At 44.3% G+C, this 25,106-nt stretch overlaps 1 protein-coding gene across 1 annotated transcript; it reads right to left on the bottom strand.

Moving 5' to 3' along the window:
* Positions 1 to 10,800: 10,800 nt before the first annotated feature.
* LOC132392158 (protein FAM124A-like) lies at positions 10,801 to 24,838 on the bottom strand. Its single transcript, XM_059966008.1, has 3 exons — positions 24,682 to 24,838; positions 19,905 to 20,638; positions 10,801 to 16,278 (listed from the first exon to the last, which is right to left on the bottom strand). The coding sequence occupies exons 1-3, from the start codon at positions 24,836 to 24,838 to the stop codon at positions 15,493 to 15,495; spliced, it is 1,677 nt and encodes a 558-aa protein (XP_059821991.1). The 3' UTR covers positions 10,801 to 15,492.
* Positions 24,839 to 25,106: the final 268 nt, after the last annotated feature.

The raw sequence follows: 25,106 nt of genomic DNA, 5'->3' as shown, positions 1-25,106 counted from the left end.
AACCCTAGCATTTAGCTACAAAGTAGGGACATGTTACAGCAGCCAATTAAACTACCAACCTGAAAATCTTTAGGATGCAGGGAGAATCCCACAGGGTCACAGGAATAACGTACAAACCCAACACAACACTGCTGGATGACAGGATTGTACCTGGGCTGCCAATGCTGTAAGATGGCAACATCTGCCAACTGCACCAATCTTTACCACTGTAGATGAGCTGGCAGTGACAGGTTTGAGTGATAAAGGTTAAAAGCATCAGGATTACCTTGGTCTCTCACTGCAGGGAGGTTGGGTGTCCATAGGTAAGGTACGACGTATCTGTCTTGCATTTGTAAAGCTAGTGCTTTCTTCAGATTAGCTTTTGGATTACCGCGGTTGTTGTCGTGTGAACAGAGAGATGCAGCTGATAGATATGAAGTAGTCTCTTATTTGACAAAATGGAGCAGAGCAGGCATCACATTGAGACCACTTTGAAGGAAGAGGCCTGCTCGACCCAATATTCCATGACATTTTATATGCTAAAGATTCTATATTACAATGCATCTACAATGCTTCCTTTGAATTACATATAACTTTTACAACTCCTTCTTTGGGCCTACACTCCAGACGACCATTACGAATGTTTACCGGCATTGTGTGGCTTTTCAATGAACAGCTCTAGGGACCTATTGTCCAGAGCTGCATTTTAAATTTAATCTGCTGGTCAATTTAATGTGTGGCTGAAGTTAATATTTTGCTATCCACCCCAAGTCCAGAATGTGCTGTAGCAGTGGCCTAAAGTGAGTGGACACTGGGTGTACTTTGTACTTATTCTTTATGATACAAGTATCACAGTGAGCAGAGATAATCCTCTACAATACCGCATGCTCTTCATTTCTTTGCTGCACATAAATTAAGCAGTTAATTTGCAATCAAGCTCATTTCCTTCTGGGAGACAGAGGAGTATGTGCTTGGTACTGCCATGCTCACAGTATCCAATACATGTTATTATGTTTGGGCCTTTGGAGCATACCTTAACTTGCTCTCGAGGCAGGAGAAGTGATCTCTGTATTGCACAGAGTATGAAAAGTGGCCAGCAACACCGAACTATTTCATAAGATTTCCACAGTCAATGCTTTCTTTCAACATTGTCCATCCATCCGTCTCCAAGAGGCCAGTGGATCCTCTTCCCTGCGTTCACAATCGCCAGTAAGCGGTATGTTGCCGATCTTCCAAGCATTGGTGTAGAAGGTCATGGGGGTTCTTCCAGGTTGACTGATCCAGTGCTGGAGCTGCAGCTTTCATTCTGGTGGCCACCACCTACCATTCTCCTCAACTCCCACCCCTGGCCAATAGAGAGTTCTCCATCTCGCTCTCAATTCTATGAGAAACACTACAGCCCTTTGTTCATCAGCAGCATCTTTAGTTTATATGGCACCTAAACATCAAGAATATCCCTGAGGCTCTTCATCACATAAATCATGAGGTGGCATTAGGTCAGGCGGTCAAATGTTTGGTTCAAAGGTAGGTTTTAAGCAGCGTTTCAAAGCAGAGTCAGTATGACACTGAGATTTTTATAAAGTCACAGAAAACTACAGCACAGAAACAGGCCCTTCAGTCCATCTCCCCTGTGCTGAACCACTGATCTGCCTAGTCCCAGAGCCCTCTGTAGCCCTCCCATCCATGTACCTATCCAAATTTCTTTTAAATGTTGAAATTGGTCCCACACCCAACTCTTACACACTCACCGTCCTCTGAAGAAGCTCCCACTCACGCTCCCCTTAAACTTTTCACACTTAACCCATGACCTCTAGATAGTCTCATCCAACTTCAGTGCAAAAGGCATATTTGCATCTATACCCCTCATAGTTTTGTATATCAAATCTCCCCTTGATCTTCTATGTTCTCAGGAATAAAATACAAATCATTTAATCTTTCTTTATAACTCAGGTCCTCAAGTCTTGGCAACAAATTTTCTCTGCACTCTTGCAATCTTATTTATATATTTCCTGTAGGTAGGTGACCAAAATTGGACACAATACTCCAAATTCTTAGACAATTTCAGCATAACATCCCAACTCCTGTACTCAATACAGCGATTTATGAAGGCCACTGTGCCAAAAGCTTTCTTTATGATCCTATCTACCCATGATGCCACTTTCAATGAATTATGGATCTGTATTCCCAGATCCCTTCTCAGGGCCTTACCGCTCACCATGCAAGGCCTACTCCGTCTGGTCCGAGTAACGTGCAATACCTTGCGCTTGCCTGCATTAAATTCCATCTGCCATTTTCCCAGCTGGTCCAGATTCCGCTGCCAAGCTTTGATGGTTTTCCTTGCTGACCACCACACTCCAATCTCGGTGTCATCTGCAAACCTGCTGACTCAGTTTACCACATTATTATCCAGATTGTTGATTCAGTTAACAAACAACAATGGACCCAGCACCGATCCCAGCGGCTCAACAGTAGTAATAGGCTCCCAGTCAGAGAGGCAACCATTTACTACCATTCTCTGGCTTCCCTGCCACCCAATGTCTGATCCAATTTACTATCTCACCTTGACTGAACCTTCTTGACCAACCTCCCATGTGGAACCTTGTCAAAGGTCTTGCTAAAGTCCATGTAGGTAGCAACCACTGCCTTGTCTTCATCAACTTTCTTGGTTATCTCCTCAATAAATTCAGTAAGATTAGTTAAACATGACCTATAATGCACAAAGTCAAGTTGACCATCTCTAATCAGTCCCTGTCTATACAAATACTTATATCCAATCCCTTAGAATCCCTTTCAATAACTTTCCCACTGCAGATATCAGGCTTACTGGCCTATAATTTCCTGGCTTATTCTTAATAAGCCTTTCTTATACAACTATCCTCTAATCCTCCAGCACCTCACCTGTGGCTAAGTATGTTTTAAATATCTCTGCTGTGGCTCCTGGAATTTCTGCACCAGTTTTCTCAGGGACCAAAGGCCAGGGTTCAGGGTCCATTGTCAGGCCCTGGGGAATTTATCCACTCTAATTTCCCTCAAGGCAGCAAACACCTCCTCCTCTGTAATCTGTATAGGGTCCATTACCTCACCACTGCTTTGCCTCACATCTGAAGATTCTATGTCTATCTGAGTAAATGTTGTTGCAAAAAAATCCATTTAAGATCTCCCCATCTCTTTTGGCTCTACACATAAATTATGGCCACACTGATCTTCCAGAGGACTAATTTTGACCCTTGCTATCCTTTTGCTCTTAATATATCTGTACATACCCTTGGGATTCACCTTCACCTTGTCTGCTCGACCATCCTCATGTCTTCTTTTAGCCCACCTGACTTCTTTCTTGAGTGTTCTCTTGCAGTTCTTATACTCCTTAAGTACCTCATTTCTTTTCCAGCCTACATATACCTGTTATGCACCTCCTTTTTCTAAACCAGGGCCTTAATATCTCTTGAAAAACAAAGTTCCCTGAACCTGTTATCCTTGCCTTTTATTCTGACAGGAACATACAAACTCTGTACTCTCAAACTTTCACTTTTGAAGTCCTCCCACTTTGCTAGATCCTTCCTGATACCATCACAATTGTCCTTTCTCCAATTTAGAATCTCAGCCTGAGGACCAGACCTATCCTTTTCCATAGAAACACACACAAAATGCTAGAGGAACTCAACAGGACAAATAGTTTGTTTCGATCTGAGACCCTGCTTCAGGATTGGACAGGAAGAGGGAAGACACTAGAATTAAAAAGTTGGTGGGAGGGGAAGGCAGATAGATAGAAGGTGATATGTGAAGCCAAGTGGGTGGGAATGGAAAATGGTGGATGAAGGAATCTGAGAGATAGTGAATTATAGGAGAAAGGAAAGGATGAGGGGCACCAGGGGGAGGTGATAGGCAGGTGGAAAGAGGTAAGGAACCAGACTGGGGAATAGAAGAAGAGGGGAGGGATTTTTTTTACTGGAAGGAGAAATCAATATTCATGCCATCAAGTTGGAGGCTACCCAGACAGAATATATGGTGTTGCTCCTCCATCCTGAGAGTGGCCTCATCATGGCACAAGAGGTGGCCATGGACCAACATGTTGGAATAGGAAATAAAATTTTGGGTCACTGGGTAGCTCCACTGTTGACGGATGGAGTGAAGGTGCTTGATAAAGCAATCCCCCAATTTACAACAGATCTCACCATTGTAGAGGAGGCTGCATCGGGAGCGCCAGGTGCAATAAAATACTTCCAACAGATTCACAAGAGAAGTGTTGCCTCACTGTTTGGGGCCTTGAATGGAGGTGAGGGAGGAAGTGAATGGGTAGGCAGTAACAATTTGGCTGCTTGCAGGCATAAGTGCCGGGGGGAGATCAGTGGAGAGGGACGAATGAACAAAGGAATCACGGAAAGATTGATAGTTACAGAAAGCGGAAAGTGGAGAGGAGGTAAAGATGTGTTTGGTGGTAGGATCCCTTTGGAGATGGTGTCTCTTTTACACTAAGACCCAGAAACTAATGACATTATGACCACTACAAGCAAAGAGCTTCACTGCACAAATTTCTGTCACCTGCCCTATCTCATTCCCTAACAGGAGATCTAGTATCACAGCCCCTCTAGCTGGTGCTTTCCTGAACACATTTGACAAATTCTTTCCTGTCCACCCCTTTTACAGCATGGCCATACCAGTCAATATATGGAAAGTTAAAATCACCTACTGTCACAACCTTATGTTTCTTGCAATAGTCTGTGATCTATTGCAGGTATACTGATCTGGATACGGTTGTAGAAGGAAGCCACAGCAGTCAAGTCTGCCTCTGACTGGCGGGGAGGGGGGCAGGAGAGAAGAAGCAAGCTGTAGCCATAGGGGATTTGTCGGTTAGGGGAACAGAAAGGAGGTTCTGTGGATGAGAATGAGATTCCCACATGGCTTGTTGCCTCCCAGGTGCCAGGGTCACGGACATCTCGGATTGAGTCTACAGCATCCTTAAGTTGGAGGGTGAGCAGCCAGAGTTCGATGTAGGTGCCAATGACATAGTTTGAAAATAAATCAGGGTCTGCAAAATGAGTTCAGAGAGTTAGGTGCTAAATTAAAGGGCCGGATCTTGAGGGTTGTGATCTCAGGATTGCTACCCATGCTACGTGCTAGTGAGACCAGAAATAAGGAGGTCATACAGTTTAGCACGTGGCTAAGGATTTGGTGCAGGAGGGATGGCTTCAGAGTGTTGGATCTTTGGATTCTGTTCCAGGGAAGGTGAAATTCCTCCCATGCCCCCAAACTTTTGGGTGATCCATAATATAATCCCATTAACATGGTCATACCTTTCTTATTCCTCAGTTCTACCCATAAAGCTTCACTAGATAAGCTTTCCACTCTGTCCTTGAGACATTTTCTCCAACTAGTAATGCTGTCCCTCCCCCTGTAATCCCTCCTGCTCTATTATGTCAATGTTGAGCTGCCAGGGCTACTCCTCCTGCAACCAAGTTTCACTAATGGCTACAACGTCATATTTCCACACGCTGATCCGTGCCCAAAGATCACCTGCCTTTCCTACAATACCATTTAGAGTGAAATATACGCAGCTCAGAACGACCTTTTGTTACCTGACTTTGCATGTAGGTTTAACAACATCTTTCTTCACAACCTCTCCACTATCTGTTCTGGCACTCTTGTTCCCAGCCCCCTGCAAGTCTAGTTTAAACCTCACCAATGCAGCACCAGCAAACCTTCCTGTTAGGATATTAGTCCCCCTGCAGTTCAGATGCAAACTGCTCTTCTGTACAAGTCTCACCTTCCCTGGAACAGAATCCAAAGATCCAACACTCTGAAGCCATCCCTCCTGCACCAAATCCTTAGCCACGTGCTAAACTGTATGACCTCCTTATTTCTGGTCTCACTAGCACGTAGCATGGGTAGCAATCCTGAGATCACAACCCTCAAGATCCGGCCCTTTAATTTAGCACCTAACTCTCTGAACTCATTTTGCAGACCCTGATTTATTTTCAAACTATGTCATTGGCACCTACATCGAACTCTGGCTGCTCACCCTCCAACTTAAGGATGCTGTAGACTCAATCCGAGATGTCCGTGACCCTGGCACCTGGGAGGCAACAAGCCATGTGGGAATCTCATTCTCATCCACAGAACCTCCTTTCTGTTCCCCTAACCGACAAATCCCCTATGGCTACAGCTTGCTTCTTCTCTCCTGCCCCCCTCCCCGCCAGTCAGAGGCAGACTTGACTGCTGTGGCTTCCTTCTACAACCGTATCCAGATCAGTATACCTGTTGTTGAGGGGAATGGCCACAGAGGTACTCTGCACTGGCTGCCTATCCCCTTTCCCCCTCCGGTGGGTCATCCGTTTACCTGTGTCCTGCACCCTGGGTGTAACGACCTCTCTGCATGTCCTGTCTATCAACCCCTCAGCCTCCCGAGTAATCTGGAGTCCACCTCCAACTGCTTCAGTCCATCACATCTATGCCGACCCTCATTCCTATCTTTATTAATTCCACTTGCTTGCATCAATGAGAAGATGGCGGCGCGACACAGCGCGCAGCGGCCACTTTGGAATGAATATCTGTCATCTGTCAAATAGGATGCCGTGTACAATCCTGATTTGATGGAGACGGACGTGTGAAGCACGGAGGAACATCTGGTGGAACTTTTGAAATGCCTGTTTCGCTGCCGCTGCTACTGTGCGATGAGAAATCTCCGGGAGGAAGGCCCCGAATCCTCGGCTTTGCCTGTTGCTTGGCAGCCAGTGCTGGGGTCGAAGCGCTCGGCAGAGATGGTGCTTGGTGTCAGAGGGCTGGTCGGAGGCTCGAAGTTTTTGGACGGTCTCAGAGTTGGCTGTGGTCGGGTGCTTCCAGGGGGCTGTATCGGCAAGGTTGCGGCGCTGGAGGTTCATGGCAGGAAGAGTTTTTCTTCCTTCTACCGTCTGCGTGAGATGATGGGCTGTCGGGACTTTGAGACTCTTTTTAGCGTGCTATGGTCTGCTCTTTATCAGATTACTGTATTGCTTTGCTCTGTTGGAATTATATGTTAAATTATGTGGTTTCTCTCAGTTAGTCTTTTATCAATTATGGTATTGTCTGCAGTGTTGTAACTAAATGTTATAATTATGTGGTTTTTGTCAGTTAGTCTTGGTTTGTCTTGTGTTTCTGTGATATCATACTGGAGGACCATTGTATCATTTCTTAATGCATGCATTACTAAATGACAATAAACGAGGACCGAGTGTCCTCACAATCTAATCTAATCTAATTCCATAATGCTTGTCCAATGAAATACCTGTACAGGTGTTTCTTAAACGTTTTTACTGTTCCAGCCTCCACCACCACCTCTGGCAGCTCATTCCAACCCTTCTGTGGGAATGATTTACCCCCTTTAAACTTCCTCCCTTCACACCTTAGATCACCACTTCACTTTCTGTCAATTGGCACCACAGACAAGTCGCTTTGCAATGACACACAGCTTCATTTTGAAATCAAACATGCATGCTCTGAAAGACATTCTGCACTCAAAAGGGGAAACTTGTGCTGTTTCAATTCCACAATGTGCAACATATCAATGCAAAAAAAAAAAATCCAGCTGAGACGGAGTGATCTGTGGGGAAAATTGGGTTGTTCTCCTCACGGCTCAGAGTAAAGTGAGGTTTACATAAAAGGTGTTGTGATGAGGGATTTTGAAAAAGCAAATGAAGAGTTACTTTTTCTGGAGTTGCCATATTTAAACTAACTGGTATGAGATCCTGGGAAGATAGAGGTTTAGTGTTGATTTGGCAAATGTGAAAGAATGGTCAATGTAGATGAAGTGTATAGTAGGAAAGCCTGGCTAATCCAGACACAATGGGCCAGTCACCTTCCTCACGTGCTGCATGCTGTACCTCTGAGCCTTTCCTCAATGAATGAGAAGGGAGGTGATCTACACTGACCAACAGGTCTCTCCATGCATTATGATTGTTAGTGAATGGTGTGAGTAGCTTTATGGGAAAAAAACTCTTAGACCAAGGTCTGTTCTTTTATGCTCTTTGCCAAAGGAAACAAAGACCATTGGACATTGGTCCCCGAGTGTGTACATACTGGAGTGATTTTCATTCCAGACTGGAGTCAAAGGTTGAAAGATTTGACCCCAGAGGGAAGCTTGGAGTCATAAAGTATTGCAATTGTGATGAGGAGGCATAAAGGAGTGAGATAAATTGGCTGGTTGAGTTGTGTTGCAACAGCAACCTCAGAGTCAACATCAGCAAACTCAGTATGGACTTGAGGAAGGGGGAGTCATGAACACCAACTCATTATACCTTCCTTTTTGCACAATTTGTAATTTTATAGCATTTCCTTTATTTTCTGAGTCCAGTCTGTACTGGGATTTGCTCAGCATTGATGAAGATTAATTATGTCTGTCATGGGTTGCAGAGGAAGGCCACAGGCTTTTAAGGACTTTCAATCCCATGGGGATGCTACAGTTCTCCTCAAATGATCTAGTCAAGTTAGACGGTAGTGTCCTACCAGGTCAGACCGAGTCCTAGTGTGAGGTTCAGACAATTTAAACGCTGGCTTGTCTGTAGGCTTCTCTCTCCGTGACCCGTGACTCTTGGGCTGTGAGACTGCCATCAGCTGCTGTGCTTCATGTCTGCGAACTTTTACTGGATTTGCTCCACTGTTATGATGAACTGAATACCGAGGCTTTGCGCCTTCTCTGGGGATTTGGATCTAAGGACTCAATTTGGTTCGGAATACTGTTGTTAAGAACACAAGAAATAGGAGCAGGAGTAGGCCATCTGGCCCGTCGAGCCTGCTCTGCCCTTTAATAAGATCATGGCTAATCTGACCATGGACTCATCTCCACCTACCTGCCTTTTCCCCATAACGCTTGATCCCTCTAACTATGCAAACACCTATCCAACCTTGTCTTAAATATATTTACTGAGGCAGCCTCCACTGCTTCATTGGGCAGAGAATTCCACAGATTCACCACCCTCTGGGAAAAGCAGTTCCTCCTCATCTCCGTCCTAAATCTACTCCCCCGAATCTTGAGGCTACGTCTCCTAGTTCTAGTCTCACCAACCAACGGAAACAACTTTCCTGCTGCTATCTTATCTACTCCTTTCGTAATTTTATATGGTTCTATAAGATCTCCTTTCATTCTTCCGAATTCCAGCGAGTACAGTCCCAGACGACCCAATCTCTCAAGAATCAACCTGGCGAACCTCCTCTGCAGTAACATGCCAACCTGACTGTGCTGCTGTTGTGGTTTCTCGTGCCCCACAAACGACCAGGAGACGCAGAAGATTCTTCAAGAAGAGTTTAAACTTTAATTTGCAAATCAAAGCTGAGACAGTCATTGAGCTAGTCGCTGATTGCGCACCGATCCTTGTACATAGCATTTTTTATAGCAATCTCCTGGTTTAGTTGCATTAGCATATCCAATCAGTCTACAGTTGCGTATCACAAGTACATCCGCCACTATTGTTTCTACCTATTGAGTTAATCATGTTCTAATCTACATCTCTTAGCTACCTCTCATTAACACACCATTGTCTTCTACATTCTTAAGATTTCATTCTCCTACTAAATTGGATACATGCATAGCAAGTAGCAAACTCAGACTACATAATCTACATTAAAGCTGACTACATAGTTTTGGTTACACAGCAAACAATGCAACTTTTATACTCCAATATATCCCCCCTTTGAGTCTTTTTCCCTGTCTCAGGTACAGAGGGACAGGTTTTTGGCTCAGCGGCCCAGGGTACAGGGAGAGAATACTTTGAGGTCTTGGCGCAGAAAATTATAGTTTAACCCGAGATTTGGGAATGAGTGCTTGAGTTTATTGGGGCTTTTGCGCGCACTCTTAGTCTTTCTCTGTGTGAGACCCTATGGGTCTCAAAGGGGGGGATATATTGGAGTATAAAAGTTGCATTGTTTTAAAAAAAGTTCCTTTTTTTTAAAAATGTTCCTTTTTTTTAAAAATGCTGTGCAATCTCTGACTTCCTTTGTCAACCACTGTGGCCCCTTTCCCCTCTTTGAATCCTTCCTTCTCTGGGGGATGAACTGATTTTGCACCTTGTGCATTATTCCCAAGAATACCTGCCATTGCTGTTCTTTTCTGCTAGGCCAGGGGTCAGCAACCTTTACCACTGAAAGAGCCATTTGGACCCGTTTCCCACAGAAAAGAAAACACTGGGAGCCGCAAAACCCATTTGACATTTAAAATGAAATAACACTGCATACAACGTTTTGTTTTGCCTTTATGCTATGTATAAACAAACTATAATGTGTTGCATTTATGAAATTGATGAACTCCTGCAGAGAAAACGAAATTACATTTCTGCATGCAACAAAAACATTTTGAACTCCGAAAAAAAGACGTTGGGTTGAAGGTTACTTTTAAGTAAAATACTCAACAGCTATTTGAGTCCTTCTTTTATTTATGAAAAACGCCAAACTTAAATTTGCCACCAGCAGCAAACCAAAACTAACGTCAGCCAGCTGTCAACCTGAAAAATAAAAGGACTATTTCACTGAACAATGAAAACATATGAATATACGTAAAATAATAGGCAATTAAAATATTTATCATCCTTGGTCAGGTTGACTCACACCTGACAATGCAGTCGTATTCAGTAGGGATGGATCGATGCTTAGGGGAGTGACCGGGAAGGATAATGTGTTTTTTTCCTCTCTGAACTCACAGAAGCGTTTCCCAAACGATGTTTGCATTGCGATGATTGCAGAATGTAAATACTCCGAATTTATCATGTCGTGACCTTGTTTGAACTCTCTCAAATTGGGGAAGTGAGACAATGTGCCTTTCTGTAAATCTCTGGCAAGCAACGTCAACTTGCGCTCGAATGCCAAAACATCCTCCAACATGTGCAGGGCTGTACGTCCTTACCCCGTTGAAGAGCTGTGTTCAGCGTGTTCAGGTGCGCTGTCATGTCTACCATGAAGTGTAGCTTTTCCAGCCACTCTGGCTGTTCCAGCTCAGGAAAGGTAAGCCCTTTGCTGCCCAGGAAAGTTTTCACTTCTTCCAGACACGCGACAAAGCGTTTCAGCACCTCCCCTCTGGACAGCCAGCGATAAAAACACGTTGTAGCGGTGTGCTACACGCAGTCAGTAAACTGCAGTCAAAGATAGCTTTATTCGAACTAAACAGCCTTGCTTTTAAGCCTCCCTCAACCCGCCCCCCATGGGCGCGGATGCTGCAAAAGACACGTACTCACAAACCCCCGTAGGCTATCTCCCTTAGCCTGAACGCTGGCTAATTGTGAGCCGGTTCGGATGTGTCAGGAAATGGGTCGCCACGACGTCTTATTTAGATTGTACAAGATCACCATAATCTTCAAATTTAGATTTACATTTCAAAAACTAACAAACTAACATAAAATACATTTTAATTAAATACTGACCATGTAGCGGTGTGCTACACGCAGCGCTAAAATTATGACACGGAGTCGGTAACTGCAGTCGAAGGAAAAAACTTTATTCGAAATCTTCAGCCTCACTTTTAAGCCTCCCTCAACCTGCCCCCCCCCCCCCCCATGGCGCAGAGGCTCCAAAGCTCTGTGCTCGCAAACCCCCGTAGGCTATCTAATTGTGAGTCGGTTCGGATGTGCCAGGAAAAGGGTCGCCACAACCAATTATTTCCCAAAGCAACAGGGAGCCGCAGCACAGACGTAAAAGAGCCACATGTGGCTCCGGAGCCGCGGGTTGCCGACCCCCGTGCTAGGCTATCTGTCCAGTCAACTTTGGCCAGCTCCTCCCTCATGACTCCATAGTTTCCGCTGTTCATCTGCAGCACTGACACCTCCGAGCTGCCCTTGTCCTTCTCAAATTGCAGATAAAAGCTGATCATATTATGATCACTACCTCTTAATGGCTCCTTTACTGCGAGATCGCTTATCAAATCCTGTTCATTACACAACACTAAATCCAGAATAGTCTTGTCCCTGGTCGGCTCTCGTACAAGCTGTTCCAAGAATGCATCCCGTAGGCACTCTACAAACTCCCTATCCTGTGGTCCAGCAACAACCTGATTCTTCCAGTTCACCTGCATGTTGAAATCCCCCATAACTACTGCGACATTACCTCTGTCACATGCCAATGTTAACTCCCTATTCAACTTGCACCCAATATCCATGCTACTGTTTGGTGGCCTGTAGACAACACCCATTTGAGTCCTTTTGCCCTTACTGTTCCTCAGTTCTATCCACACAGACTCTACTTCTCCTGACCCTTTTTCCCTCTTGCAAAGGACTGAATCTCATTCCTCACCAACAGGGCCACCTCACCCCCTCTGCCCACATTTCTGTCCCTGTGATAGCTTGTATACCCTTGTACATTCATTTCCCAGGTCTGATCTCCCTGCAGCCATGTCTCCGTTATCCCAACAAATTCATAGTTACCCATTTGCACCTGGGCTTCAAGCTCATCCGCCTTATTTCTGACACTTCATGCATTCAGATATAGAATTTTTAGCCCATTTCTCCTCTCTCTGTTTGAATCGCTGCCTGTTGTGCTTAACCCAGCTCCCCGAACTCCCATCGGGCTATACGCCCCTAGAGTTTTGTTGTCCTTTCTAAATTTACTTATTCTTTCAACACATTTAACTCCATGTTCCGTCAGACCATCCCTCTGTACATGTGTCTTCCTTATCACTTGTTCCGCCTCACCTTTCTCTACTACACACTTAATATTCCGGAACTGTGTAGTCCCCACCTGTCCTTTATTCTTCATCTCGCTATCCTCCCTCACACTCTGGATCCCCGCCGCCTGCAAATTTAGTTAACCCCCCCCCACAAAGAAGCACTAGAAGTACCACTCCAGTTCAGGTGTAAACCGTCCCTTCGGAACAGATCCCACCTTCCCTGGAACAAAGCCCAATTATCTACAAACCAGAAGCCCTCCCTCCTGCACCATCCTCTCAGCCACGTATTAATCTGTATAATCCTTCTGTTCCTTGCCTCACTCGCACGTGGCACAGGTAGCAATCCTGAGATTGTTACCCTGGAGGTCCTGCTCTTCAGCTTTGCACCTAACTCCCTGAACTCACTACGCAGGACCCCCTCACTCATCCTACCCACGTCATTGGTCCCTACATGGACCACAACATCTGGATTCTTGCCCTCCATCTCGAGAATAACCTGCACCCAATCTGAGAAAATCCTCGTGGATACTGCCGTAAGTGATAAGGGTCTGAATAGACGAGGTGCAAAGAGAAAGTTCTGTGGATACCACCCTGAATAGATGTCTATTCGGGCAGAACAGAATCGGAAACAAGGACAGTCCAATATATAGTTTAAAGCGCTGGTAGATAGATGATAGACTAGGCATAGAATTAGAGTAAATAATATTATCCAGTAAATGAACTGTGCATCTATGAAATACCTTAAAAAGAGAGAAAAACATGACAGGTAAAGGAATGGCAGTAGAGATTCTGAGCAAAAAAATCCCAGTAAATAGATATGAGATCACAAAAACTTCAGAAAAATGGGAAAAGAGAACCCAAAACCTGGTCACAAAATAGCCAAGAGAAGGAATGTTTGATGGAAGCTTGTGCGATGAAATGGAGGCACTAATTAAAAATTACAAACCAAAAGATAAATCTAAGAAAAGAGGGCAAGAAAGAGAACGAGAAATGGAGAAAAACGAGAAGTGCTAAAACTCTTCAGAACGGAGGGGGAAAGGCTGAGGAGGACAGGTAGAATATTGATTACAAGTGAGGAAGACACTAAGGTGCTGGAGAAACAGCCTGTTAGAGAGAGAGGAGGGTACAGTGAGAAACTGGCTTCAGCTCCGTACCCGGATGTGAAAGAAACAGAAAAGCCCCCTCCCTATAATGAGGAAGGAACCCCTAAGCAGTGCCCCCTGCTGACGGAAACAGTAAACATGCAGGGAGAAGTACAAGTTTGGGATAATGAGGAGGAAAAAAGACAATACGAGAAGGACAAAGCGGTGATATGGAAGGAGATACAGGCAGAAAGGATAAAGGTGGAACGGGCAAAGAGAGAAATGAAAGAAGAGATTGAACGGAGGAAATACTTGAGAGAGGAAAAGGAGTATGAGGAGTATCGGTTATACCATAGAAATAAACAGACTAAATTCAAACAGCCCAGACAGGACTGGAAGTCCCAAGGAAGGGGACAGAGGAGCTATGGGCAGAGGGGACCAGTGAGGAAACAGGGGGAAAGAGAGGTAGAGAGACTGTGCTGGGGATGTAATCAGCCAGGTCACATGAGAAGAGATTGTCCGTTTACACCATGGCCTGTCACACACCAGCAGGAACTGATAAGAAGGGAACTAAAGTTTTGCCAAGGACCAGCCCCCACAGGCCCAAGTGGACCTGTGAACCCCTCTGCAAGGTATTAGGGGTGCCCCGAGAACTTGAGTGGGAAGGGGCATTACCCAATGATAACAAGAGAGGCAGACGAGGAACCCATTGTTCAGGTTATGTTAGAAGGGCAACTGACACCAATGATGATAGATACTGGAGCCACATACACTTGTGTACAGCCACAGTATGCCCTTCACCTTCCCATGTCAGGAGAGTTTATTAAGACGGTAGGGTTCTCGGGGAAAACACAGTTGACACAGTGCACGACTCCAGTGCGGTTGAGAATGGGAAATAAAGGAATTGTTTTGCCGGTGCTAGTATTTAAAGGAACTCCAATTAATTTGTTAAGCAGAGATGCCTTATTGAAACTGGAATTAAAATTAGAATGCACCAGAAATGGGCTGAGTGTGGAAAGAGCAGGGGCTCAATTGATAGTGCGAGAAGACAAGAAGGCTAATGTCTTTTGGATAGGAGACATCGCAGATCAGATTCAGGAAACCTGGGAAAAATGGAAAAAGGGCGTGCAGGCTATATTACCCAGGGCTGTAATGCCCAGATCTGATCTACATTGTACAGTGATTTTTGACGAGACTCAGAACAGGGAGTTAGAGGAGAGATGGCACCTGGAGGCATGTACCCAACAGCACCTGGAAGGGGAGGCTGTGATCATTGGAAAGCAAGGGGCAGCTTTACAAGTTAGGTAGAACACCTTTTTAGAAAAATGGTACAGGATACCGGAGGCTGCGCCCCACGTAACATTGTTGGTAAACAAGGGATATTATTGGAGTATAAAAGTTGCATTGTTTGCTGTGTAACCAAAACTATGTAGTCAGCTTTTAACTTGCTATTTGCTATGCACGTACCCAATTTAGTAGGAGAATGAAATCTTAAGAATGTAGAAGACAATGGTGGGTTAATGAGAGGTAGCTAAGAGATGTAGATTAGAACAGGATTAAGTCAATGGGTAGAAACGATAGTGGCGGATGTACTTGTGATACGCAACTGTAGACCGATTGGATATGCTAATGCAACTAAACCAGGAGATTGCTATAAAAATGCTATGTACAAGGATCGATGCGCAATCAGCGACTAGCTCAATGACTGTCTCAGCTTTGATTTGCAAATCAATCGCACTGGAGCAGGGTAACCTGATGCCTGCTGCTCATTCACCATGCTGATATCAGGATAGTGTCCTGGGTCCACAAGGTGGCTCAGATGTAAAACTCTTGCTCTGCATCGAGGGAAAGGGCTGACAGTTGGTTTTGAAGACACCCTTTGTTCTCAGCTGCACTGTTTGCTACCGGAGACGAGGGTTGCTTCACCTTGTGGCAGAGCCAAGAAGTCACGATAGGGGCCCGGAGAGATGGAGTGCGAGGGCTTAGAACGGAGGGGGGAAAATCTTGCAAGTGAGGGGAGGAATTAGAGGGCCTTCTGCAGAAGGGAGGAAGGGGTTTGCTGGCCAAAGAGAAGCAACTGAAGGCATCTGATTCTGGGTTCCTGCTGGTTTTCCGCAGGGGAGGATGTGCGGCCTTTAAGCCATGGCTGCGACTGTCCATCGTGGCCAGACATGTGTCCACCCCCATCTCCGCTGCACTGTTCGCGTCCAGGGCAGTGACTGCGGAGCCAACGCCCGTTGGCTGATGGCGCTCGCTCAGCGGCAAGAAAGATGAAGGGGAAACGGACCCAGTGAAGGTCGGCAGGCAGAACAGGGACTTGCTGCGCCGGGCTGCCCGGGGATACCCAGAGGTGCTACGGGTCTGTCTGTTGTCTCCGTGGTCACCACCCCAGAGATCTTCTTGGGACTTCCCCTGGAAGCGGCCGAGCCCCCTTGCCAGACGGGGCCTGCAGTTGATCGGCTGACGCTGTGAGCGTCTCTCAGGTGTACAGCCCACACACTGAGAGAGGAGTGTGCAGGAAGGAGCAAAGCGGTCACTCTTTACCCTGGCGAGCGGAGGAACTCCCTGCCCTCTCCACAAGTTTCCAGATAAATCCTGCACCTGTACAGAGACAGAGAGAGAAAATAGTAGCAGGTGTTACTCACCATCTCGAACCATTGAGTTACTCTGTGGCATTAACAACGGATCAAAATACCCTAACCACTGAGTGACCATCAAGGAAGGCAGTAAATACGCACATCCTACCTGAAGGGTAGCAGTCTTATGCCATGACCCTTATTTGAGGAACTTTTTAAGAGAAAAGTGGATGATTTTGGAATGAGGACCCAAGATTCAACCTTTAGTATTTTACCTCTTCCACCTATCACATCCCAGTTTGCGTTCTGCGGTGAAGTGGGGGGACCAGAAACTTCAGGCGCTGGAATCTGCAGTAACACTTCTCTGGAGGATTTACATAAACATCTTAATGCTCAGAAGATTGAAGGACCACCTTGAAGAAACGTATTGTACACAGGAGAGCAGGTCTGTGATGAGCTGCCAAACAGGTTGCTGACTACTGAGTGGAGCTTGACGTAAAGCCGAAGCATTTTGGATAGCAGTATGTTACAGCTGAGAGCTGATCTCTTGCAACAAGGCCTTGTGCATGACTCCCTGAAATAGTTCCATGTGGAGTGTGAGGAAGGGATTTAAAAAAAAAGAATTGCCCCAAAAATGTGAAAAGGTATTGCTCCAAATTAGCTAAAATTGCTGAAATGATGAAACAGATTTTCAAAGACTTAAAAGTAAAAAATAGTTAATTTAGACTTTTCTAATTGTTTTTAAAAAACTAATATTGATGTTTCCTGCAGCCACTTTCCTCCATTGAAGTTACCAGTGGAACATTCCAGAACTTGGGCTCCCTCAGCTAACTCCACAAATCCCCAAGGCAGAGCACCGACATGAAATGTTAAGGTAGGTAACGTGCAGAAAAGCTGTCATTAACCCATGGACCATTACACAGGGAGCAGTGTGGCAATGAGTGTGAGAGACCAGGTTGAGGAGAGGGCAGCAGAATTGACTCAGGAGGCAGATGAAGGGCAAGTCACTGACATGATGGGGGTGGGAGGCAGATGGGTGTTTGCAGAGCTGTAGAAAAAAAATCAGTTTAACCTTTTGTGCTTCTATGCAACCCAGAAAACAAAAATCAACATACTGTGTCCAAGTCAGAATACCATAAAGTGGCTACATTTGTGAGAATATGGGGCTGAGAAACTGAAGTTCTGCAGGTAGGAAGTGGGGGTGCAGGGAGGAAGGGATTTGGTGGACTAAACTTTGTTGTACTTTTAACAGACTCACAGATGATTCATTTCCAGCTGGGATGGTTTTTATTTGGGAAATAACACTCCTGGTTTCAAGCCAAACTTGAATGGTCTCTCTTCGTCGTGCTCATTACAGCCGAATGTATCCCTAGATGTTTCATCACATGATCCCTGCCGGGCCTGTTCAGCTCACTTTCAAAGCCAGTTTAAAAAAAACACTCTTTTTAATGCCCGGTTATTTTAGAAGGAAAAGCCATGACAATACCCAAGATTACAACCCCAAGCAGGAAGAGCTAATCTCCGATGACTAAGTGTGGCAAATGATTAACACCAAGTTAAAAAGTACTTGTGCAGACTGAGACAGAGGGAGACAGACAGACACAGACAAGCCGCTGCCTCACAGCCTCAGCCAGCGACTCGAGTGCAATCCTGACCTCAGTTGCTATCTGTATAGCCTTTACGTGTACTTTCCGTGGCCACCCAAGTTTCCTATGGGGGCTCCAGTTTCCTCCCACATTGAAAAAGTTTAGCTTGTTGGTAGCTTAAATTGCCTCTGGTGGGGAAAATCTAGGGGGGAATTGATGTGAATGGGGGAGGGGGAAAGAGATTAAAATGGGATGAGAGCAGGATTAGTGTAACTGATGGAGAGGCCATCAAATCTGTTTAATTCATGTCGTTGAGGGATTGACAGCATTCGGGTCACCAAACTGAACCTTTGCCCATAAAATGAGCCCACCCTGATAGCCCAGTGATTGTGCGTGGCAGTGGGACAGTAATGTGGCAAATGCCTGCATTGAGAAAACAGCCCCTCTGAGCAGGAGCTGCCCCTCATGTCTATGACGCTGATCCAGAGATGAGACAGTTTAAAAGATATTGGAACAGTGGGTAGGGAAGTTTGAGGGGTACAGGCGAAATGCAGGTAATGGGCTGGCTTAGATGACCATTGTGGTCAATATGGATGAATCAGGCTAAAGGGCCTGTTTTCATGCTGTAAAACTATCACTCTCCCAGAACTGGAAGTTTCAGTAACCATTTTATAAACTTTGGCATCAGAAAGCTAGAGTGCCTTAAACAAAAGTCCCTTCCTTGGGAAAAAGATACTAAAGCTTGAAAACACAAACCACCAGGCTCAAGAACAGCTTTTATCTTGTTTTCCTAAAGACTTCCGAATAAACCTTGTGCTGAATTGAATTGAATTTAAAGCCTATATCCTTCATATTCACGAGTAGTAAAAATCTCTGTTACATCTCCATCTAAATTTGCAATTTGTAATAAACAGTATGTACAACAGGACAGTCGATATAACATAGAAATATAATTGTATCAGTGTGAATTAATCAGTCTGATGGCCTGGTGGAAGAAGCTGTCCCGGATCCTGTTGGTCCTGGCTTTTATGCTGCAGTACCATTTCCCGGATGGTGGCAGCTGGAACAAGTTGTGGTTGGGGTGACTCTGGTCCCCCAAGACCCTTTGGTTCCTTTGTACACACCTGTCTCTGTAAATGTCCTGAATAGTGGGAAGTTCACATCTACAGATGGGCTTGCCTGTCCACACCACTCTCTGCAGAGTCCTGTGATTGAGGGAAGTACAGTTCCCATACCAGGCAATCAGGATGCTCTCAATTGTGCCCCTGTAGAAAGTTCTTAGGATTTGGGGACCCACACCAAACTTCTTCAGCCATCTGAGGTGAAAGATGAGAGTTTAAAAGACATTGAAACAACGGTTGGGAAGGCAGTGGTTTCACAATCTATGCTCAGTGGCCACTTCAGTGGTGAGTGGTTATTTGAGTTACTGTTGCCTTCCTGTCAGTTTGACCCCTCTCTGCCAACAGAATTACCACTCACTGGATGTTATTGTTTTTCCTCGCTGGTCTCTGTAAATTCTAGAGACTTTGTGTGAAAAATCCCAGAAAATCAGCAATTTGAGATACTCAAACCATCCCATCTGGCACCAATCATTCCATGATCAAAGTCACATTCCTTCCTCATTCTGATGCTTGGTTGGAACAACAGAACCTCTTGACCAAGTCTGTATAATATGCATTGGGTTGTTGCCATATGATTGGCTGATTAATGCAAATATCTAACGAGGTGGGCAGGGGTACCTAATAAAGTGGCCACCTCGTGTTCTTTGTCATGGCCCCTGCACTGTATTTAGTTACACTATTCTGGATCCTGCTCTTTACTATCTCAGATTGCTTGGCCCGAACCATCAGCTGCCCATTTTCTTTTCTAGCTGCTGCCTGACCTGCCGAGTTCCTCCACAAAGACACTCTTTGTGTCTTGGCAATATTTCCAGCCAATAATCCTCTCCTGTGGGACCTGAAAGATTTGAAACAATCTCTATGGATGTCTTGCAAAACTAAATTGGTACATGTGACAATAATAAACCAAATATCAATAGCTTCCTCGCACAAAGGGGAAACTTTACCTGTAACAGGAGCTTGTTTCCGTCATAGTCTTCAGTTTGCCAGCGTCTCTCACTGATTGGGCAGCAGGGGTTGGGCAGGAGGGGCACCAGGCTGCCTATGTCATCAACTCTGAACTCCAGCACAGCTGACTGTCTGGAAACGGGGCACCGTCCCTTCGGCAGTCTCTTCAGCGACAGCTGAATCTCAACATCCGAGCTGGAATAGACGGTGAACAACGTAGCGTCCGTCCTGCGCTTCGATACTTTGCGCCTCAAGATCAGCTGGTACATCCTGACTGTGTCGGCAAAGTTGTCGAAGCTGCAGTAAAGGGAGAGGCGGACGACTTCTTTCTCATAGTGCACCTGCCTGGTGGCCCAGAGGATGGGGTGGTCAGCCAGGGTGAAAAAGTCCTGGTTGCTGGGCATGCAAGGGAGGGTCCTGTCCTTGATGCGCTCCGTGTGATGGTACTTCCAGGGAGGGCTCAGGAAGCACTTGTGCAGCCGCCAGACTTGCTCTCCACGCTCCTCATGGACAAAGACGATCACAGCCAGCGCTGGTTGGTCCATGCCAGTCCCGCCCCTTGGCAGCAGCGAGGAGCCACGCTCAGAGGCAACGAAGAGCTGTAGGCCAGGGTTAATCCACGTTACTAGGCTGTCAACAGCACTCTGCAGGGCTGCTGCACCGCCTGGGTCAGTGATGATGTGCACAGTGACCTGGAAGGGATCCAGCATGTCTTCCAAATACAACCTGCTGCCTGCACGTGGGGAAAGACATTTGTGTCAATATTACCGCAGGTTACAGAGTGCACTGCAATTCACTGGTCAAGCCCATGTTGGAACCTGGAAGCAACTACTGAGCCATATCCCAGTTATTTGGTCTTCCTCAACATTTCCTTTGTCCCAATCATGTTCTGTTTGGAAAGTCATTACTAAATCAATTTTCACTACCCTTTCAGCAAGAATGTTACACCAGACTGCGGAGAATTCTTATTTAAAGAAAATTTAAACCCCTTATTGAATTATGTGAAAAAGATTCTTTCGAAATGGTCTCCTCTTTCTTTATCCCTAATAGGCTGAATTAATTCAATTAAAATGAAGATTCTTCCTAAATTTTTATATCTTTTTCAGGCTTTACCTATTTTCATTCCTAAGACCTACTTTGATTCTTTAGATTCAATTTTAACATCTTATATTTGGAATAATAAACAAGCTTGTTTAAGTAAAGTTTACCTACAAAGAAATAAAGAGATGGGTGGATTAGCCTTACCCAATTTTAGGTTTTACTACTGGGCTACCAATATAAGGAATATTACTTTTTGGTCCTATTATATTTATCATAAAGATTGCCCATCATGGGTCTCCTTAGAAGTTAATTCTGTAAAAAATTCCTCTATTGTCTCTCTTCTTGGATCATGCTCTTCTTTTTCAGCAAATAAAACAACAGATAACATAATTGTTAAGCAAAGTTTAAGGATCTGGTCTCAATTTAGAAAATTTTTTGGTTTAGCGAATTTTTCATTATCATCTCCCATTCTCCTTAATTATTTTTTTATCCCTTCCATGACTGACAAAGTCGTTAAAGATTGGGATGAACTAGGTATTAAGTGTTTTTGGGACCTGTTTATCTCAGGATCTCTTGCTTCATTTGACCAATTGTCAACTAAATTTGCACTCCCAAAAACACATTTTTATAGATACCTTCAAATTAGAGATTTCTTATGTTCTCAATTAACTACTTTTCCTATAGGTCCTGATAAAAATTTACTGGACAATCTTTTAAATTTAAAACCTTTTGTTAAAGGTTCTATTACTGGTATCTATAACTTGTTGATTGATTCTAGACAAGACTTTTTAGATAAAATAAAAAAAGCTTGGGATGATGACCTAAATTGTCAGATTTCTGATGAAAGATGGAATAAAATTCCTAAACGGGTTAATAAATCATCTTTCTGTGCCCATCATTCTCTTCTACAATTTAAAGTGGTTCATAGAGCTTACATTTCTAAACAGAAGCTGTCCAGTTTTTATCTGAACGTTTCTCCACTTTGTAATAAATGCAACTCTGCTGATGCCTCTTTAATTCATATGTTTTGGTTTTGCCCTAAAATTGCAAAATTTTGGTGGGAAGTATTCTATTCCTTCTCACAACTTTTTAGGATCCAACTTGACCCAAATCCCCTTACTGCCTTCTTTGGTATTATTGCAAATGAAGATATAACTTTAAACACTCCTAACCTATAGGTTTTAGTTTTTACCTCTCTTTTAGCAAGGAGAGAAATCTTGCTTAAGTGGAAGGAATCTACCCCTCCTACACATCTTCAATGGCTACGTGATATTATGTCTTATTTATATATAGAGAAGATCCGCTGCTCAGTCCTAAATTCGAAATAATCTTTTTATGATATCTGGGGACCTTTCCTAAATTACTTTTCCAATTTATAAAGTTTATCAGTGTACAGACTTTTATGTATATTTCTATCTTCTCTTAAGTGAATATGTTTTTATTCTAATTATCCATTATCATCCATCAGCTTTTTTATTGGTAGTTGGTAGGGGGTTGACTTTTTTATATTAAAAATTTCTTTTATGATGTATGACTTATCTTTAAATTTTTGATTACAGAGTGGTATACCTTTATGTGTTATGCTATAACATTTTGATCAATTCTATTATAATATATGAATGTACACAAGTTATGTTGAGATGTATCTATGTGTTGCACTCTGTAAATCTTGTTTTTTCTTCTGAATAAAAATATTGTAAAAAGAAAGAAAGTATTCTCCTCCAGCCCTCCTGTTGTTGGTTGATTGCTGTTTGTTGCTAATTTAAGTTTAGGGGCTCAATTCCAATCAGATCTACAACTACTGAACTGGGCAAAGGCCAGTTTAGGCTCCTTAAGTAGACATGTTGTTCTGAGCTCTGTCACAATAGGAGATTATCAGATGGACAGAGACAAAGATTCAAGATTGTGTTCAAACTCTAACAGAGAAGTGCAGCCTCTCCTGGGAACATCTGAGCCATGCGGAGGAACATAGATTCATAGAGCCTTTCAGCCCTTCTTGTATGCCAAACAAGATGTTCACGTTTGGCCAACATCACTTTAAACCTTTTCTAGTCATGTACCTGTCATTCAAACATTGTAATTGTATGTACCTCTACTGCTTCCTTTGCCAGCATGTTCACATATTGCTTATCACCTCAGTGTGGAAAAAAAAACTTTCCCCGTCAGGTTCTCTACCACTTTAAACCTGTGCCCTCTAGTTTTAGATTCCCCTAGCCTGGGGAAAAAGAGTGGGACCATCTACTCTATGTCTGTCTTAATACTACAAGTTTGGGAACCACAAATCCAGTATGCACAGAAGCCCTGCCCAAGTGGTAGAAGGCACAGATTGCCGACTGCCTTAGCCACCTCTTACCCCTAAATCTGGAGTTCCCACAACAGTCTCATCAATCAGGACCTATAGAAACAGAGTGAACCAATTTCCCTCTCTGTCCAGAAGGAAAAGGAGATGGTGATAATGGTTTCAAAATCTAGAAGCACAGGTCTGTAACTCTGCTCCAAGTCATCACTAAACTTCAAATCAGCTGCTGGACAGCTGAACGCGCCAACAAAAGCCAGTACAACCCTAACTTTTCCAGTGAGACGCCTGATCGAGAATTCATTCACTGGAAGACCCACTTAACGTCAAAGCAAGCAGTGACCTTCAGCTCATTTTCAAAAAAAAGTTATCCCGTTAAGCCCTGCACTTTCCCAACAACCAAAATCTCTAAATGGATGCAAGAATAACTCTGTTGAATCATTGCTGCCACCGTTTACAGGTCACAGCACTTCACTAAATGGGGAAAAAATGTCATGCCACCCCAGATCTGTGTACTCCACGGTCATTGTACTTCTGTACAACAGAAGTAGGCCACAGGGCTCATCATGTCTATGCCAGCTGTCAACTACACATCTATCAATCCATCTAACGTATTCTTTTATACTTGCCTCTCTTTAAAAGTTCAAAGAAAAAAAATTATTAACAGGGTACATAACATCACCACATACAACCCTGAGATTCTGTGTCTGCGGGCATACTTAGCAAATCTATGGAACAGGAACTAAACAGTAAACACTAGAAACTGTTAACTGTAAACAAACTGTGCAAATACAGATATAAATAAATAGCAATAAATAACGAGCATGAAAAAACAACATAACAAAGTCCTCAAATGAGTGTAGTTATCCCTTTTTCTTCAAGGCCCTGATGGTTGAGGGGTAGTAACCGTTCTTGAACCTGGTGGTGGAATTCCTGAGGCTCCATCTACTCGATGGCAGCAGCGAGAAAAGATCACGGCCTGGGTGGTGAGGATCTTTGATGATGGATGCTGCTTTTCTACGGCAATGTTTCATGTAGATGCGCTCAATAGTCGGAAGGGTTTTACCTATGACGTACTGGGCTGAATCCACTACCTTTTGTAGGATTTTCCACTCATTGGTGCTCCCTTACCAGGCAGTAATGCAGCCAGTCAGCACACTTTCCATCACACATCCATAGAAGTTCACCAAGGTTTTCGCTAACAAGCCACACCTCTGTAGACTCCTGAGGAAGTATTGGTGCTGTCGTGCCTTTTGACAATAATATTTTATATGATGGATCCAGGACAGGTCCTCTGAGATAGCGACTCACAGGAGTTTGAAGTTAAGACCTTCTCCACTCTGATCCTCCCGGCTCATGGACCTCTGGATTCCTGTCCTGAAGTCTGCAATCAATTCCTTGCTCTTACTGACATTGAGTCAGAGGGAGGTTGTTCTTACACCACTCAGCCAAGTTTTCAACCTCCCTCCTGTATGATAGTTCATCAACCCCTTTGATACAGCCCACAACAGTGGTTTCGTCAACAAACTTGTACATGATGTTGGAGCCACCCAGGCACAGGTGTAAAGCGAGTAGAGCAGGGGGCAAAATAGACATCGCGCCGATGCTCCTGGAGATCCTCCCCTCTGTCCACAATTCCCAATCACTCACACTAGGAACAATTTACAATGGCAGTTAACTGAACAACCAGGTCACTTTTACAATGCGAGACAAAACTGGAGAAATCCATGGGGTCACAAGGAAGACATGAAAACGCCTCAAAAACAAATAATAGCAGTGGAAGTCGGAATCGAACCTGGGGTGCTGGAGCGGTGAGAATGTTGCACTGCTTGCCCTTCAGAAACTTCTCTGACAAAATATATCT

Source organism: Hypanus sabinus, chromosome 4, assembly GCF_030144855.1.
Source record: "Hypanus sabinus isolate sHypSab1 chromosome 4, sHypSab1.hap1, whole genome shotgun sequence".
Taxonomy (NCBI): domain Eukaryota; kingdom Metazoa; phylum Chordata; class Chondrichthyes; order Myliobatiformes; family Dasyatidae; genus Hypanus; species Hypanus sabinus.
Note: the sequence above shows the minus strand (reverse complement) of the source record. Positions and strands in the feature narration are given on the sequence as shown.